At 36.5% G+C, this 16,914-nt stretch overlaps 3 protein-coding genes across 3 annotated transcripts; 1 reads left to right on the top strand and 2 right to left on the bottom strand.

Moving 5' to 3' along the window:
* Positions 1–4,338: 4,338 nt before the first annotated feature.
* Positions 4,339–7,911, bottom strand: tdp2b (tyrosyl-DNA phosphodiesterase 2b). Its single transcript, XM_082185188.1, has 7 exons — positions 7,562–7,911; positions 7,261–7,427; positions 6,655–6,843; positions 6,458–6,549; positions 6,268–6,386; positions 5,723–5,893; positions 4,339–5,047 (listed from the first exon to the last, which is right to left on the bottom strand). The coding sequence occupies exons 1-7, from the start codon at positions 7,715–7,717 to the stop codon at positions 4,772–4,774; spliced, it is 1,170 nt and encodes a 389-aa protein (XP_082041314.1). The 5' UTR covers positions 7,718–7,911; the 3' UTR covers positions 4,339–4,771.
* A 480-nt stretch (positions 7,912–8,391) lies between these two features.
* acot13 (acyl-CoA thioesterase 13) lies at positions 8,392–10,370 on the top strand. The gene is made up of 3 exons (XM_082185211.1): positions 8,392–8,618; positions 8,716–8,900; positions 10,151–10,370. Exons 1-3 carry the CDS (start codon positions 8,535–8,537, stop codon positions 10,305–10,307), a joined length of 426 nt encoding a protein of 141 aa, XP_082041337.1. The 5' UTR covers positions 8,392–8,534; the 3' UTR covers positions 10,308–10,370.
* A 15-nt stretch (positions 10,371–10,385) lies between these two features.
* cUnh6orf62 (chromosome Un C6orf62 homolog) lies at positions 10,386–16,433 on the bottom strand. The gene is made up of 5 exons (XM_082185209.1): positions 14,898–16,433; positions 14,639–14,815; positions 14,366–14,491; positions 13,991–14,125; positions 10,386–11,675 (listed from the first exon to the last, which is right to left on the bottom strand). The coding sequence occupies exons 1-5, from the start codon at positions 15,024–15,026 to the stop codon at positions 11,550–11,552; spliced, it is 693 nt and encodes a 230-aa protein (XP_082041335.1). The 5' UTR covers positions 15,027–16,433; the 3' UTR covers positions 10,386–11,549.
* Positions 16,434–16,914: the final 481 nt, after the last annotated feature.

Here is a 16,914-nt window from a genome sequence, read left to right as displayed (position 1 = left end):
TGAAAGTGGTAGTTGCATAGGCTGTCAATGGAGGGACAGAAAGCTCTCAGATATCATTAAAAAGATGCACAAAAGACTTATGGGTTTGGAACATGAGGGTGAGTAATAACAATGTTTGTTTTTTTTTGGTGAACTAACCCTTTAACATCATCATGTTGAACAAAATCAATTGTAAAGCTGTCTTCGTCATAAATAACACCATTTGAACTCTTATTTAAAGAAATAATTTGAGCCATTTTACAGCATTTTGATCCATCATAATTTTTCACAGGCTTGTAAATCCCAATTTAATTATAAATACAACACTTTCATACGCAATTCAATGGAAATTCACTGATTCCATTCCGTAATCAGATTACTTTTTGAATGTAACTAGTAAAGTAATGCATTTCAAGTAATATACTTGCAATGTACATTAGAGAATATAATCACACTACTTTTTTGATGTTAATGCAAATTACATTCTAATAATACAACTACATTTATTTACAGTCAAAAAAGTTACTGCAGATGAAGTATAAAAAAAAAAAAACAGTAATAGTATGAATTGTAGCTGAAATATAGCTAGTGATGCATGATGCCCAATTTAGTGGACAGATAATTAATCAGAATTTCCTCCCAATCTAAAAACAATACTTGGAAAATGTAACTGTGATATGAATCATTAGATATCACTTGATGCTACAACATTTTGTTTTACATGCAAGAGTCTCCTATGATAGAAGGAATGGATGGATATTCCGGAGCAACCTGGCCATCGGCCATCTTAGTTTGGAGGGGGAAAAAATCGACATACGTCGGCTTGCCACTTGGTTGCAGTGTATAGGATGAAGCACTGGTTCCACTGTAGAGGTTGATGTGCAACTATGCCATCAAAACCATGCCATGCAAGACAATGCTTTTTGAATAGCTGTCCACTGTGGTGACGTCTATGCGTTAAATGGTTAAGGCCTTTCAAAAAGCATTTTCTTGCATATATACTTGTACTTCTCATATATACTTGCATACATATATACCTTATATATATTCTGATAATTTTTCCGTCTCTAAACATATGGGGCATAAGCAGATCATATGAAAATGTACAAATGAGATTGTATGAATTCATCATCAATTCGCCAAAATGTAGTTATGAATTGCCTTGAGATTGTGTTGGAAGACCCCTGCTGGAGTTGCTCCATGACTGCAACCTTCACTGTGTCCTTGATAACGGAAAACCCTCCTGGAAAAGTGCTGACCAAACAAACACATTGTGTTCTCCTTGTGCAATATGTGTTGTGGTATACTGACATTTCTGTCTTTAACACTTGGAGTAGGACTGATCTGAAAGTCCCACTATCCCCCCTTCACTGAAATAGCATGTGCTCCTGGCCATGTGTCAAAACAATTCAATGTGCTACAGTGATGCCTATTGAGGGGAATAGCATTGAGATTCACTAATATTTCTCATTGGAGGAGATTATGAGGACAGAGCGATCGCTTAAACTATCTCCTCATGTCATGTTCTTCTGTCGGCAATAAGTAAGCATTAGCTAAGAAGGATGTTCAAACAAAACCAATTACTGGGCTGGTCCTTTAAGTGGCAGTGGACGTGAACCCAGTGAGAGGGCCAAGGAGAGTGTGTTTGTGCTTCAAGCAAACTTCTGTAAGCCAGTCATACAGACCCAGAGGGCAGATCCGTGGCAGTCTGACCTGTTTTGGATTTAATATTTACTCATCTGACCAAGCAAAAGGTTTATTAGCCTTGGCAGTGGGATGCCTTTCAAGGTTGTCTGGAGTCACGTGTCCACCCTGCTTGAGACAGCTGGTGCCTTGACACTTGTATGCTTTCCTCTAATTTAGGGCAGATAAGAAGAGAGCTCACACTTCTCAAACTGCAACAGCAATAAAAAATGAAAAAAGCATTTATCCAAACCTTTTTTCTTTTCTTTTTTTCTCAGAGAACCATTTATCCAGTGAGCTCCAATCCTGATAGTTTAAGCATCAGAACATGTATTTGTTTAATAGCATTCTGTGATGGAAATGTAAGAAATCTAATTTCATGTATTCAAAATACACAATATTTCACACAAAATTACAATTTGATTGGTAATAATGCTGAACAACAGTATTGTTTGCAAGTTCTATTTACCTATTTTCCACTGCACAACACATGCCATATTTCATCTAAAGCTCCTCACTGACACTGTGGTAAACAAGATAACTTTTGAGAAATCATTTGGGGCCAAATTTATGACATTTAATAAGAATAATTAATAATACAATTATAAAAAATTAACAATAAATAATATATTTCATACTTTAAATTTACCAGTTAACTGTACAAATTGTGAATAAAAACAGAATGCAATGATGTGGAAGTTAAAAATTTCAATATTTTATTCCGAATACAACATAATGACATATCAAATGTTTAAACTGAGAAAATGTATCATTTTAAGGGAAAAATAAGTTGATTTTAAATTTCATAGCATCAACACATCTCAAAAAAGTTGGGACAAGGCCATGTTTACCACTGTGTGGCATCCCCTCTTCTTTTTATAACAGTCTGCAAACATCTGGGGACTGAGGAGACAAGTTGCTCAAGTTTAGGAATAGGAATGTTGTCCCATTCTTGTCTAATACAGGCTTCTAGTTGCTCAACTGTCTTAGGTCTTCTTTGTCGCATCTTCCTCTTTATGATGCGCCAAATGTTTCTATGGGTGAAAGATCTGGACTGCAGGCTGGGCCATTTCAGTACCCGAATCCTTCTACGCAGCCATGATATTGTAATTGATGCAGTATGTGGTCTGGCATTGTCATGTTGGAAAATGCAAGGTCTTCCCTGAAAGAGACGACGTCTGGATGGGAGCATATGTTGTTCTAGAACTTGGATATACCTTTCAGCATTGATGGTGCCTTTCCAGATGTGTAAGCTGCCCATGCCACACGCACTCATGCAACCCCATACCATCAGAGATGCGGGCTCCTGAACTGAGCGCTGATAACAACTTGGGTTGACCTTGTCCTCTTTAGTCCAGATGACATGGTGTCCCAGTTTTCCAAAAAGAACTTCAAATTTTGATTCATCTGACCACAGAACAGTTTTCCACTTTGCCACAGTCCATTTTAAATGAGCCTTGGCCCAGAGAAAATGCCTGCGCTTCTGGATCCTGTTTAGATATGGCTTCTTTTTTGACCCATAGAGTTTTAGCCGGCCACGGCGAATGGCACGGTGGATTGTGTTCACCGACAATGTTTTCTGGAAGTATTCCTGAGCCCATGTTGTGATTTCCATTACAGTAGCATTCCTGTATGTGATGCAGTGCCGTCTAAGGGCCCGAAGATCACGGGCATCCAGTATGGTTTTCCGGCCTTGACCCTTACGCACAGAGATTGTTCCAGATTCTCTGAATCTTTGGATGATATTATGCACTGTAGATGATGATAACTCCAAACTCTTTGCAATTTTTCTCTGAGAAACTCCTTTCTTATATTGCTCCACTATTTTTCACCGCAGCACTGGGGGAATTGGTGATCCTCTGCCCATCTTGACTTCTGAGAGACACTGCAACTCTGAGAGGCTCTTTTTATACCCAATCATGGTGCCAATTGACCTAATAAGTTGCAAATTGGTCCTCCAGCTGTTCCTTATATGTACATTTAACTTTTCCGGCCTCTTATCGCTACCTGTCCCAACTTTTTGGGAATGTGTAGCTCTCATGAAATCCAAAATGAGCCAATATTTGGCATGACATTTCAAAATGTCTCACTTTCAACATTTGATATGTTATCTATATTCTATTGTGAATAAAATAGAAGTTTATGAGATTTGTAAATTATTCCATTCCTTTTTTACAAACAATTTGTACAGTGTGAAACTTGAAACAATTTGTACAACTTTTTCTGATTTGGGGTTGTGAAATATATATATATATATATATATATATATATATATATATATATATATACATAGTGCTGTCATATCTATTGATCACGATTATTGCATCTAATATAAACATTTGTTTACATAATGTGTATATAGATTTTTACATATGTGTATACACATAGACAATATAATAAATATATATATACACACACATATATTATGTAAACACAGACTTATGTTAGATGCAATTAATAAAGATTAATCGTTTTAACAGCACTAATATATATATATATATATATATTTATATATATATATATATACACACACACACACACACATATACTGTAGTTTCAATAATAGTACACAGTGCCTATGTTCTAATGACTTTCTAAAGACTGTTTACGCAAAGGGCCATAATATTTGGGAAATACTGACCACTTGTGGTAAAATATAGGATGCACAACATGTACCACAATAAATCAAGATCTTATTTATTTGAATAAAATCATTTAAATTCAGTCAACACTTTCACATTTAAAAAAAATTCACAGAAAACATTCACACACAAAAAGGATTTATACCACCAAGATCTGGGAGAGCAGTGATTGACCGAAATCATGGTTTGTGATAAAAGATTTTGTACAACAAATACAAAATAAAACTGAAGTAATGAGTACTGCGGTTTAAAAGCGTAAACCATTTTATTCAAACCCCTCTCTCAATAATGTTTCCTTTTCCAGTATTTTATATCCAGCTATGCATCCTATTATTATCTATATGCCTTTGTTTCTTACACTGATCAGTGGTCTGAATTTCAAGGCACTCTTCATCAAAAAATTCACAACTCTTTAAAACCAACTATCTTCTATATGGAAGACATCTAGTCTTTTTGGTATTTAATAATCATGTGTTGAAAGTGCAATAAATTCCCCAGTGATCACTGGTATATCGGCCACAGTCTAGTTTCTCCATTCCAACCAAGGCCATGTGGTCAGGAGTGACCCCTGGGCCAGTTTTAGCAGACCTAAGGAAGATGCGGTCGAAGCGACATTTGCTGATGTAAGGCACAGTCTTATTGCTGTTTGCTTTGGTGTCCCAGGTGTATCGGCAGTGTTCCTGTTTGCCCAGCTGTTCCCATACGTCGCACACACCTGGAGGCAAACCTCCCACCTTTACCACCTACACGGACAGAAACATTCTTCAGAAATACTGCATTGCACTGCGCTTTCATTCCTCCATCATATTTGGAGTTAAGGTCCTTGCACACTGAGTCTGAAATTTTCGTATTCGTCATTCGGTGGCTCTGAATTGTCAAAACACCTCTCAAAATGCTTGCTGCGGATGCGAAAAACGCAGAAAATCGAACCCGACCCGAATTTTTTTAGGATGGACGAAAGTTTCGAAGACATTGTGTAAACGTGATTGACACAACGTGAGGTCTTTTTAACGCGTGAAAATTATTCATTTAACTTTGGAAATTCTAAAATTTCTAACGCGAATTTCGGACTCGGTGTGCACGGACCTTTACTGTGATTGTAAGTCCAGAGTTTTCCCAACCCTTTCTCCTATTCACAGGCCCATCGGTAAAACTCAAGTGGCTTTCATGGGTTCATTTTGACTTGTATTATTAATACAATACATAATTTCACAGATTTTTTTGTCAACAATTACATTTTATTTTATAGGTTTAACCAAGAAAATTCAAAATCATTCCATAATTTATTAACAAACTCATAAGTTAAACAAACTCATAGTTAAATTAATATTTTCTTCAGGTTTAACAAACTCTGTGTGCCACTGGTTGGGAATCACTGATCTAGTTCATGTGGTGAATTTTAAAGACTTTAAATTTACCTCAGTGTCTCTGAGATTAGTGTCTCCGGCAAAAATAACAATGGCATCTTCTGGTGCTTCCTTTATCTTTTGAATTATGACCCGCAGTTGTTTCATTCTCTCCTCTGATTGGTTCTTACAGCTTTCTAAATGTGATGTCATCAAATACAGCTTTTTACCGGAGAAAGTCGCCTTAATAAGAAACCACAGAGTCAAAAGAGAAATGTATAAATGAGACACAACAACCTAGAAATGTAAATATTAATGTATACACACACACTAACGGTCAAAAGTTTGGGGTTAGTTTAATTATTATTTTTTTTATTATACTTTTATTCAGCAAGGATGCATTAAATCAATCAAAAGTGTTATTGTAATGCTATTTCATTTTTGATCAAATAAATGCAGCCTTGGTGAACATATAAGAGACTTCTTTTCAAAAATATAAAATCTTACCGACCCTGAACTTTTGAATGGTAGTGTAATTCTGATTCCATTAAGAAATACTCCTATGCCTTTAACTCCCCAAACAATCTTTGAATAGCACTTATAAACCACAAACTCACCTGAGCAACTAACAGATTTCTCAACATTTGTGTTGTAGGGTAACTGATGATCTCACTTTCCAAAAGTTTTACTCTCGATTTCTTCAACATTATTGCTGTGAAGTAACCGTCATCGCTCCCTGTAATGACAGGAGAACTTCATGAATCAGCAAATTACCCATAAATAACTTCACTGAGATTATTCTCTTACCTTCAACAAACAGGTAGCTGACAGCACGTTTCTTAAGATACTGAATATAAGTTGGAATGAGTTCTTGAAGAAAAACCACATCTGGTGTATATCTGCAAATGAACAATAGATAAAAGGAAACTAAGTGTAAAACAAAAGTACCGTATTTTCACATAATATATGAAATAGAGGACATAAGGGGTCTCTAAACAACTCACAGAGCTAGATATGAGCACAAGCCCCTGGCACGCTCTGCAAGACTTAATGTGTCCAAACCATCCACATTCCAGCTGATGATGGAGAGCTTGCTGTCCTCAGCATCAGATTCGGTTACGCCACTTTCAGCCGGACTTTTCGTCAAATTCACACTGCTGGAGCAAGTGGGTTCCTCTGCTGTCAGGTCAATGCTGCACAAAAAAACAATTTGAAAAGAAAAGAGAAAGAAACAAAGTCAGCATGAAACAGAAATTGCGATAGTCTTTTCTTCCATGGAAAAATAAAAAATGTAGGGTGGGACTTGATTTTATCCATCAGGAATTGATTGGATCGTTTGATGGTTATGGTTTGCTGCTGCTGTGATGTCTTGTGAGTGACAGGTTGATCCCGCCCTCACACCAGTAAACACATTGTGCAAGAGGTAGGAGAGGTTACTTTGATTAAAAGTTACATAGGCAAACTTTTTTTTTTTTATAATAATGTGCACAGATAAATAACAAATAATAAATACTGCAATTTTTTGGGAACTTCATGGTGACTTTGGAATATTTTTAATTTAAAGTATAGAGTAAATTAAGTTTTCTAATTAATAGAGTAGAGAACATTACCAATCCACCTTATCCGTCTTAAACTTCTTCTTTGTTCCAGAAGTATCAGCCGTGTCAGAAGAATTCACCCCCTTTCTCTTATTCCCAGGCACATTTTTAGTTTCCTCTGCGTCTTCAACATCAAATACTGAATCCATATGAGCTTCAAAGAAAGAGTTCAAGGCTCTCTGGCAGGAACACACAAATAAATAAAGAACGGCGTTAATTACTACACATGCTATACTCAATCTAATGGCTTAATGGACAACTTTACCCATAAAGTGCGTTTATAAGGTGCAGTTATAGAGACATAATGTTATACCTCCATGTCCCATTCATTTTCTGCTAGATAACACTGCGCCACGGCACTATCCGATCCAGAGATAGAGGCAAACTGATCGCAAAGACTCGTCCTCGTTTCCTCTAAAGCAGACATTGGTTGATCCTTGTGGTTACCTGACATTACAGTGCTGGACATGTTCGTAGTTGAATATAACGGCGGGATATGAATGTGTACAGCTACAAAAACATTCCGGGTGGATCCCGGAGAATACGGATAATATATCGATATTTACATATGCTTTTGGTCGCTGGACCTACTTTATATACACTCTACTATAATAACGACCTCAAAGTATTATAAACTTAATTTTCCACAGTAAACGTTGCATCTTTTTAACCGAAGAATTAGCATTGTTCAAACAGAGGGTTTCCGGAAGAATTTAACTATAGTACTGAAAGAATCGGTTCTTTCGAACAGTTCTTTCGATTAAGCAATTCTGTTAACTTTCCATGCACGAATAATATATATTAATCAAATGTGTAGGCACGTGTATGCCAGTACAGTTTGTTGCAACCATGAATTGGAGCATAAGACATTTAGAACCCAAATATAATTTGCATTAACATTAAACAATTCTAAAATAAAGTGTGTTGCCTGAAAAGTTCAAATTGATTCAGTCATATTGAACGAATCATTCAGAACGACTTTGTAAAACGAATCAGCAGATTCATTGAAAAGACTCGATCCATTATTTCATAATAAAAGTCCTCACAGAGAGAGGTTTGTTTTAGCTTCTAAAAATATTCGTTGATTAAATCGTTACATGTTGTTTACCTATTTAGAATAGTGTAGTGGACATTTTCATTTCTTCTCAGCAGTGGAGGACTCCAAAAATGCCTTAACCTCTTAAAATATGAACACTCTTATTTTGTATAACATGTAGGCAACCTTTCAAACATTCTGCCAGAGTGAACTTGTCCTTTACTGTGTTTTGGTATTTGCAACAGCAGCAATGGTTTCGTTGTCGCTAAAATCACTAAAAGAGATCATGAGAGTGATGGTAGATTGTCCTGGATTTGATCGGGTTTTAAGTAAGGTAGGTGTCTTTGTTAAATTAAGCGATTCTCCTTGACAAACCAGCCAGACCACTTCACACTGCAGTAAACATAATGAGCCGTTCATATTGTGATCAGGTCGAAATACTGTCCGCAACCCCTGGGAAAGTGGTGTGTGAGATGAAGGTAGAGGAGGAACACACTAACAGAGGAGGCACTCTTCACGGAGGACTGACAGCCACACTGGTGGATGTGATCTCCACTACTGCCATCATGTACACTGAGAGAGGAGCTCCTGGAGTCAGCGTGGACATGAACATAACGTGAGCTCCTGGTTATATGGTTGTGTCACTGACTGTACAGGATCATTAAAGTATGTGTAATATCTCCAGCAAGGGCTATATGTCAGCTGTGCTGAAACCTGAGATATGGTTAACTAAAACGAATTGTTTTCGGCAATTGAAATAAAGCTAAATATTTAAAAATGGAAATATAAAAAAAGATAATTCTAAGGTCACTCACACTTTAGATTAGGGTCCAATTCTCACTATTGACTACGACTTTTGCCTCAGTAAACTTATAATTACTGCTTATTAATAGTAAGGTAGTTGTTAAGTTTAGGTATTGGGAAGGATTAAAGGGTTAGTTCACCCAAAAATAAAACTTGTCATCATTTACTTACTCTTAAGTTGTTCCAATCCTGTATGAATTTCTTTCTTCTGCTGAACACAAAAGAAGATATTTTGAAGAAGGTCGGTCACCAAACATTTGATGGGCCCCATAGTATTTTTTTCTTCTTCTCCATAATATGGAAGTCAATGGGGAAATCAACTTTTTGGTGACCTACCCTTTTAAGCGATGTAGAATATGGTCATGCAGAATAAGGAATTAATATGTGCTTTATAAGTACTAATAAACAGACATGTTATGCATGCTAATAAGCAACTAGTTAATAGTGAGAATTGGACCCTTAACTAAAATGTTACCAATTCTAAATATGAATAAATATTATAACAGCATGTTATTATAGTCTAGTTACATAAATGCAGTGGTTTGAATGTTGGGTTTTTCTATCTAGCTCTAAACAGTCTTTAAATTAGACAATTATGTACAATTATAAATTTACATATTTAAATTATGTTTCCCAAACTATAATTTCAATATCATAATTTTGTAACAACTGTTGGATAAAGTGAAGACAATAAAACCACAATGGCAAACTTTGTAATTAAAATGTAGATTTTAGCTGAAAATTTGAACTATTTGCTCTGAATATGAATATTTTTCATAAATGTCTGGTTATAAATTTCTACAATTAATTTATAACATTTATTGGTTTGAAAATTCTTCCAACTGTGACATTTATAGGGGCATGTTGTCACAAAACAGGTCAACATGCATTTTATTCACTTGCTAATAATGGTGTAGCTGAGGCTTTAAAGGTATTAACTTTCATTTAGAAAGCATAAAAATGGGATAAAAGTAGTCCCAGTCTCCATTAAAAATTAAATAACTTCCATTCATCATCTAGGAGACTCTTAACACTTATATTTGTTTGCTTTCCAATTAACAGATACATGAATGCAGCTAAAATTGGAGAAGACATCCTGATCACTGCGCAGGTTTTAAAACAAGGAAGGACTTTGGCATTTGCAACAGTGGATCTCACCAACAAGGCGAACGGAAAACTCATTGCTCAGGGAAGACACACTAAACACCTTGGTAGCTGATTATGTGGCCCTGTAAATTATGTAGTTCTTTATGGTATATAATAAAAAAAGTCCAGCATAAAAGTATTTTGCACTGTGTTAAGATATGTTCGACAGCGTTTATTTCAACAGAATTATTCAAACAATGGGTACATCAAAATAAAGACAAAGACCCACCTTCCCCTTCAATGTGAACATAGAATTTCAAAAGGGAAGAAAAAGTAATGATTTTATGCCATACGAACAGACAAGGATGGCTTACAGATACCAAGTCCCAAGCACTGCAATATTTAGTACTCTCAGAACAGGGTGGTCTATAAAAGAAAAACAAATCCATAATGATCCATTTCAAGTTTCTCCACGAAATTTCTCATTAGGTACACAAGCTTGAACATTAGTCTCCCATCACATTCCCACCACCAATGATTACATCTGGTATCAATAGCTTGCATGTATAATGTGCAGGAATTGCTCAATTGGTGACTATTACCATCCCAAGTAAAGAACAGCTTCAGAATTCCCCCACCTGACAGTTTATGTCAACCATCCTAGATAAACATACACCGCACCTCCGCCCCCATCAGGCACCATTACTCCAGAAATGATAAAAACAAACAAGGTTTGTCATATTATAAGCAAGGAATGACACTCAAATTAAAATGTCCAGCAAAAACTAAGGCAGTAACTGAATGAGAAGCAATGCCTACACCAAATGAGTTAAGTATTGTTCATCTTGTAATAGAAGCCTTTTGAGGAAGACTACCCAGGCTCTTCTGTCCTCTGTCACTGATTGTCATTACTCATGAAATCCCTACTCAATATAACAACCATGTTAACTATCCCTCATGACACAGATGTTAAAGCCAGTCCAACACTAGAAGATCACATGTGAGAGACATCTGTCATTGGTTTCCTTTTTTCTCGCTCTCGTTTATTTTTTTGTTTTGTTGCCTTAACATAAAGAGTTCCTTCGGTGACTGGTATTGTTGACGGTGCAGCTCCAAGAGAACCACTCAAAATCAATGTTCATGCAGGTTCAAATAAAAACTGATCAAAGAGAGGGGAGATGGGATGAGCCAAACCAAGATTGGTCGAGGGAGGGATAAAAAAAAAAAAAAAAAGGAGCTAAATTAATCTCAAGATGAAAATGAGTGGTTAACAAAAAGGAGAGTTCCAAGCACAAGTTCAATTCTATTCAACAGGGATGTGTAGATAAGGACAACTTGCTTCAAGGCCTTGAGGGGCGTCTTCCGTGCGTTTCTCCTAGTCAGGCATGTATGGGCGGAGGTGGTCCTCGATGTCTCCAACCCCCCAACAGGTAAGCTGATCCTGTGGCAGGTAGAGACAGAGGCTGCACAACTTGAAAACTGTAAGCTTGGCTTTTGGAGTCTGTGAAGAAAGAAAAAAAAGGTTATTAATAAATACTGTATTATGCAGTAAATATTAGGGTATAATAAGATGGGATTCACTCAAATTCTGGCCAATACTGACTAGATAACTAGATTGTGAATAAATGACACTTTTAAATATATAGTAAATAATAGGTTGTTATAAGGTGTATAATTATTATTATACAATGGCTATTGGCAATAACAGGGTTCTTGCAGGTTTCAGCAAGTCAAATTTAAGACCTTTTAAGACAATTTAAGACCATAAAGTTTGAAATTTAAGACCACGCATTGCCAAAAAAAAAAAAATTCAAAATCAAAGAATTCATTTTATTTCAATGAATTAAGTAATTGAAAAAACATTAATTTACAGATAAAACAATCACATTAGTAACCTTCCACACCCAACAACGTGTCAGAATCAGAAATATATTTTTTTATAGAAAATTGTACTATGCATATTATACTGTAAAAAACACATAATTAGTTGATTATAGTTGATCATAACTAGAGATGAAATGGCATGAACATTTCATTTCAATGATTGTGACAAAAATGACCACGGTAATCACAGAATCCTGTTCAAAAAGTACTAATACTACACAATGTCGAAAACCAGCAAATAACAAATAAAATTAGCATCAATATGCACTTTTTTTTACATAAACATTAAAATAATACCATTAAAAATGATAGCCAGATTTTAAAAGTGTCTTGCAACATGTTATATACTAACATGTACAAGTTCAAATAAAGTTGACAAAAAAGTTTTTATAAAAAGATAAACCTCACATATTTCAGACTTTAAATCATTTTTTATAAAAAAAAAAAAATACTGACATTTACAATGCACTTTAGCTTATCTTTTATTATTAATAGTAAAATTCGGTCGGATTTTCCCACGTCTGTCGTTGCTATGCAACCATGCACTGCGCTAAGTTTTAGTAGCTAATGGATTTCCACCGGCGAGAAACGCTTGCTGTAGCTCTGCGTCAAGATTTATTTACGGAGAAGAGAAAAACACCCGTAGTGTTTGGGTGCACCCGCATCCTTCCAGTTGAGTGAGCTTTCAATGTTGTTACGGAAAGGGGCGAAGCTGATTGGTTGGTTCTTGTCACATGACCTGCGGTGCGTTTGCGGCATTCTGAAGAGTTGATTTTTTTTATCTCGCTGCGCCTGGAAAAAAACGAGTGCGTCGCTTCAATTATGAGCGCGCGCCTACATTGAACGAACTTGAGCGCGCAAAAGATGCGATATGTGAACGGCCTGTTGGCGAGACCTTTTTTAGACCTGACTAAATGAAATTTAAGACCACGGATGAAAATCTGCCCGTTTTTAAGACATTTTAAGGCCTTAAATTTAAAGTTCAGAATTTTAGACTTTAAGACCCCGCGGGAACCCTGAATAACAAAAAATAATGTTAAAATTAAAAAAGTAGGTTATTAAATATTATACAGTAAACATTAGGCTATTAAGTTGTGTAATTATGAGGAATTCACTGATATTAAAACTCTGACCAAGAAATTACTTTATATTTTTGTCTATAAATAGAGTTGGGAATCAAAAATCGATTCCAATCTGGAATTGGATGCTTAAGGTCAGGAATCGGATACTTGTAATAAAGTTAAAAATTGTATTCCGCTTATCGATTCCTTTAAGTTGATTTAAATATGACTTGGTTTAACCCATTCAAACGAAAGAAGATCCATGCGTTGTTTTCTGCGCTGCCTCTCATACTGAATACGATAATGAAAGTTCTCTTATATATATTTTTGCACTCAAACTAACAAATATCCTCATAAACACGTTGGTTATGTCTTATGTGAACGTAAACAGTTGACAAAGAAAACGTATAACATTATATTGGATCCATGCAGCTCAAGCTCTATAATAATGTTAATCAAATAACAAAAGACAGAAAATTCACTCACTGTTCTTGACTGAATAACCCTTTGACTATACAATACAGATTTTATTTATAAAGTGCACTGTTATTTTACATTTGATTAGTTTCTGTACCTGAAAATCTTAAAACACTATCAAATCACAACTTTGTACAGTTGTATTTATTTGGTGTTTATACCAAGGTGTTTCTTTTTGTGATTGCTAATTTGTTTCTTTGTGTGATTGCTAATTTGTTCTTTTTGTGTTTACTTGTCTTTAATAATCTTAATCTTTAAAATCACTACGTGAGCTGAAGGCACAGATAATCTAAATGTAAAAAAAGGAAATTAGCATGTACAACCAAACATACAATAATAATACAACAAAAAAAACCAAAAAATTCCTTTATACCTAATGTTTTAATGAACCAACCTGTAAGTGCTGTCTGTCCATGAAGAGAAAGACAGACTGATTGGGGTTGTTCATAACCATCCCAGCCTTGTCCTTCCGACCAACAGCATGCAAAAACTGCTTTTCATAGTCTCCGTGATGAAACTCGAACTTGGCCTGCGAATGTTGGAAAGTAAATGTAACTAAATGTTAGAGTCTGATTTACATTTTCATCATTAAACTTGTACATGGATTTTCAATATTTCCCCAACCAGACAAGGTTTTATGTACCTCTCATGTCCATAGTACAAATGGCGCAAGTGCTAAAGTTGAATACTTGGTGTCAAGGGTTTGAACAAGTATCTAACCCCAAGTATGATTAATAAGAAGCAAGCGCCAGGAAAGACAGAGTAATACCTGAACAGGCCTGAATGGTTCATCTTCAGCCCCTTTCCATCTGGAGAACAGGAGACAGACAATCTTCTCAATATCATTGCGGGGCCAAAGGATAAAGTCCATCTCCTGGGTACAACCTATCACATCCTGTACAGATTTAGAAACATCAGTGAGATTGCGAAACAGAAAGCGGCCTCAAACGACATGACACGTGGATTTTTAGACAAGACGGACCATTACGATCGCAATGCTGCCGACAGCAACAATCTTCAAATGTTGCGAGTCAATACTTACTCTACGCATTGACTGGTAACGAGGCGCGTGTAACTGCACCACATCTTTCTGGAGAAGTTCTAAAGAACTCTCTAAGGAGTAGCTCGTTCCCTTCACGCCTTTGAGGATATTCTCCTCATAGTTGTTTGTCATCACAGGTACCACCTCAGCTACTTCGAAGAGTGCAGACTTCTTTTTCTGTAAAGGTGGTAGAAGGGCATATTAGAACATTCCATTCACAAATCATTTCTTGGGTTTCATACAAAATCAGTCAACGTACCTTTTCCTTAAATACAAAGGCAATGTAGATCTTGAAGTCGAACTGATCGGCCAGAGATTCTCGTTTCTTCCGTAGCTGGGCGCGGAGTCGGTTTCTAGTTTGATTCCGGCGAGAATTTGGGTCTCCCATTGTTACGGACAGTAAGATTTTCCAAACGCAAACTTTTTCGCTTTTTTTATTTTCTTGACTGTAGCATACGTGGTTTTCAAACCCTTTTAAAAACTAAAGAAGCTATAACCAAGCACTACCTGCAGTACATACTAATTTGAATTAAATAAAGTTAGTGAAATCAAATCAAGTCATTTTTAATTCGGGTAGTGCACTTGGGCCAAGTAATTTTACACTTGTCTAAGTTTTGATGAGTTACACCATTTTTTTAAAACAAACAATCAAGCCAAGGCTACGCGTAAACTAAAAGAAACCACTCATATAACACGACCTGATCAATTAGTAATTTTTTTTAATATGAGAAACTGTTGTATTACTGAATAAAGGACAGAAAACACAAATGCCTGCTACACTGAAAACCCATTCCGACAGTTTTGTGTGCGAGTCCGTGTGAGGGGACAGATCCCTGGTTTTAGATAAATAAACCTTGCTTAAAGTTATCTAAAAAGCTGACCAAGAGATTTGACTTTGGAAAGTCTCTTCCAGTATTGACTCTTGCTTGTATCCATGTCTTTGTATAAACGGTCTCATAAAAGCACATCTGAATGACAGGTGAGAAAGACAACCATGGCAGAGAAATGCTGACGCCATGAGATCTTGGCACGGAGTAAGAACACAGAGTTTGCTAGACATCTTGGGGTTTAAGGGCATAAAATGGGCCCACGAGCTCTCCTGCCACGGTTGAGTTTCATTGTGAGGCTTTTATTTTGTGGCTGGCTAGCAAACTAATGCTAGCTAAGCTGAATACACACACGCCACCGACTGATAACCTGGTTGAAGGGAGCTACATTTCTTTTCTAACCAGTATAAGATCTACGAGAGCATTCAAAGCTAGTTATCATCAATAAACCGACTGTTACATTTTGTGTTTGCCTGTTTTTTGTTATCGCGATGCTAGCAGAGACTGGCTTCGATGAGTGGCTGGCTAACTAGCTAGCTAACTATTGTTTCTCTCCATTTTTTATTCTCGAGTTGTCTTTCAAGCCCGTTTTGATCCGAGCAAGTACTGCAAACAATCCTAACACGTCTTAATACATCGATCTCAGTACAAAAAACCCGCCCCGGATGAATCGATCCTCGGCCGAGGTTTAGCTTGATGGTCTCCCGTTTGTTTTCGAGCTTTTCCACAGTCGTCACACACCCGTATATGCCATGTCAAGATAAACTGACAAACCGACCGAAATCCTCCGTTCTCTCAGGTAACAGACGGCGAGATCTGCATCGCGATGGACCCATAATGATGGAAGGAAAGGGTGAAATGTCTTTCGAGCGACTCTTTCGACTGTTTTGGCCCTATGTTCTGCGTTTGTCTGGAAAATAACAAGCGGACCTCGCTGAACAAACAACTCAAAATGGCCGATGCGCGTCACGCAGCTGTGCACATGTGACAGAGGAGGAGCGCGCGCTGCTGAGCGCTTCTGTCAGCTGGATTTATGTAGAGAGGAGTGAGACACGTTTTCTTTAAACGTGTCACGACATTGTATTTCAGTTTTTTGTTGTTGTTGTTTTTTCGCAAATGTCTCAAATACTCCCATTATTTGTCTGTTACAACTCAGTTTTAACTCACCATTAATAGTGCAAATATTGCTGCTGTTACAAACTACTGTAGTGAACACAGTTGGCAGAGTCGTAACAGGGATTTAATGATTAAAATGGTTTTAAAGTGCCAACGTGGAGTGTAGATAAGTTAGTTGAATGCAGATACAGACATGAATTTAAAAAAAGAAAACTATTTTATTGTCATTTCGACCAGCATTTATTAAAGATTTAACATATACACATCATTTAATTGTGCATAGTACTCATTTCAATTTTGAGAAATGGATAGTAATTATATAAAATTCAATTA

This window comes from Leuciscus leuciscus, assembly GCF_965113295.1.
Source record: "Leuciscus leuciscus genome assembly, chromosome: 12".
In the NCBI taxonomy this organism is placed as follows: domain Eukaryota; kingdom Metazoa; phylum Chordata; class Actinopteri; order Cypriniformes; family Leuciscidae; genus Leuciscus; species Leuciscus leuciscus.
This window is presented reverse-complemented; position numbering and strand designations above follow the sequence as displayed.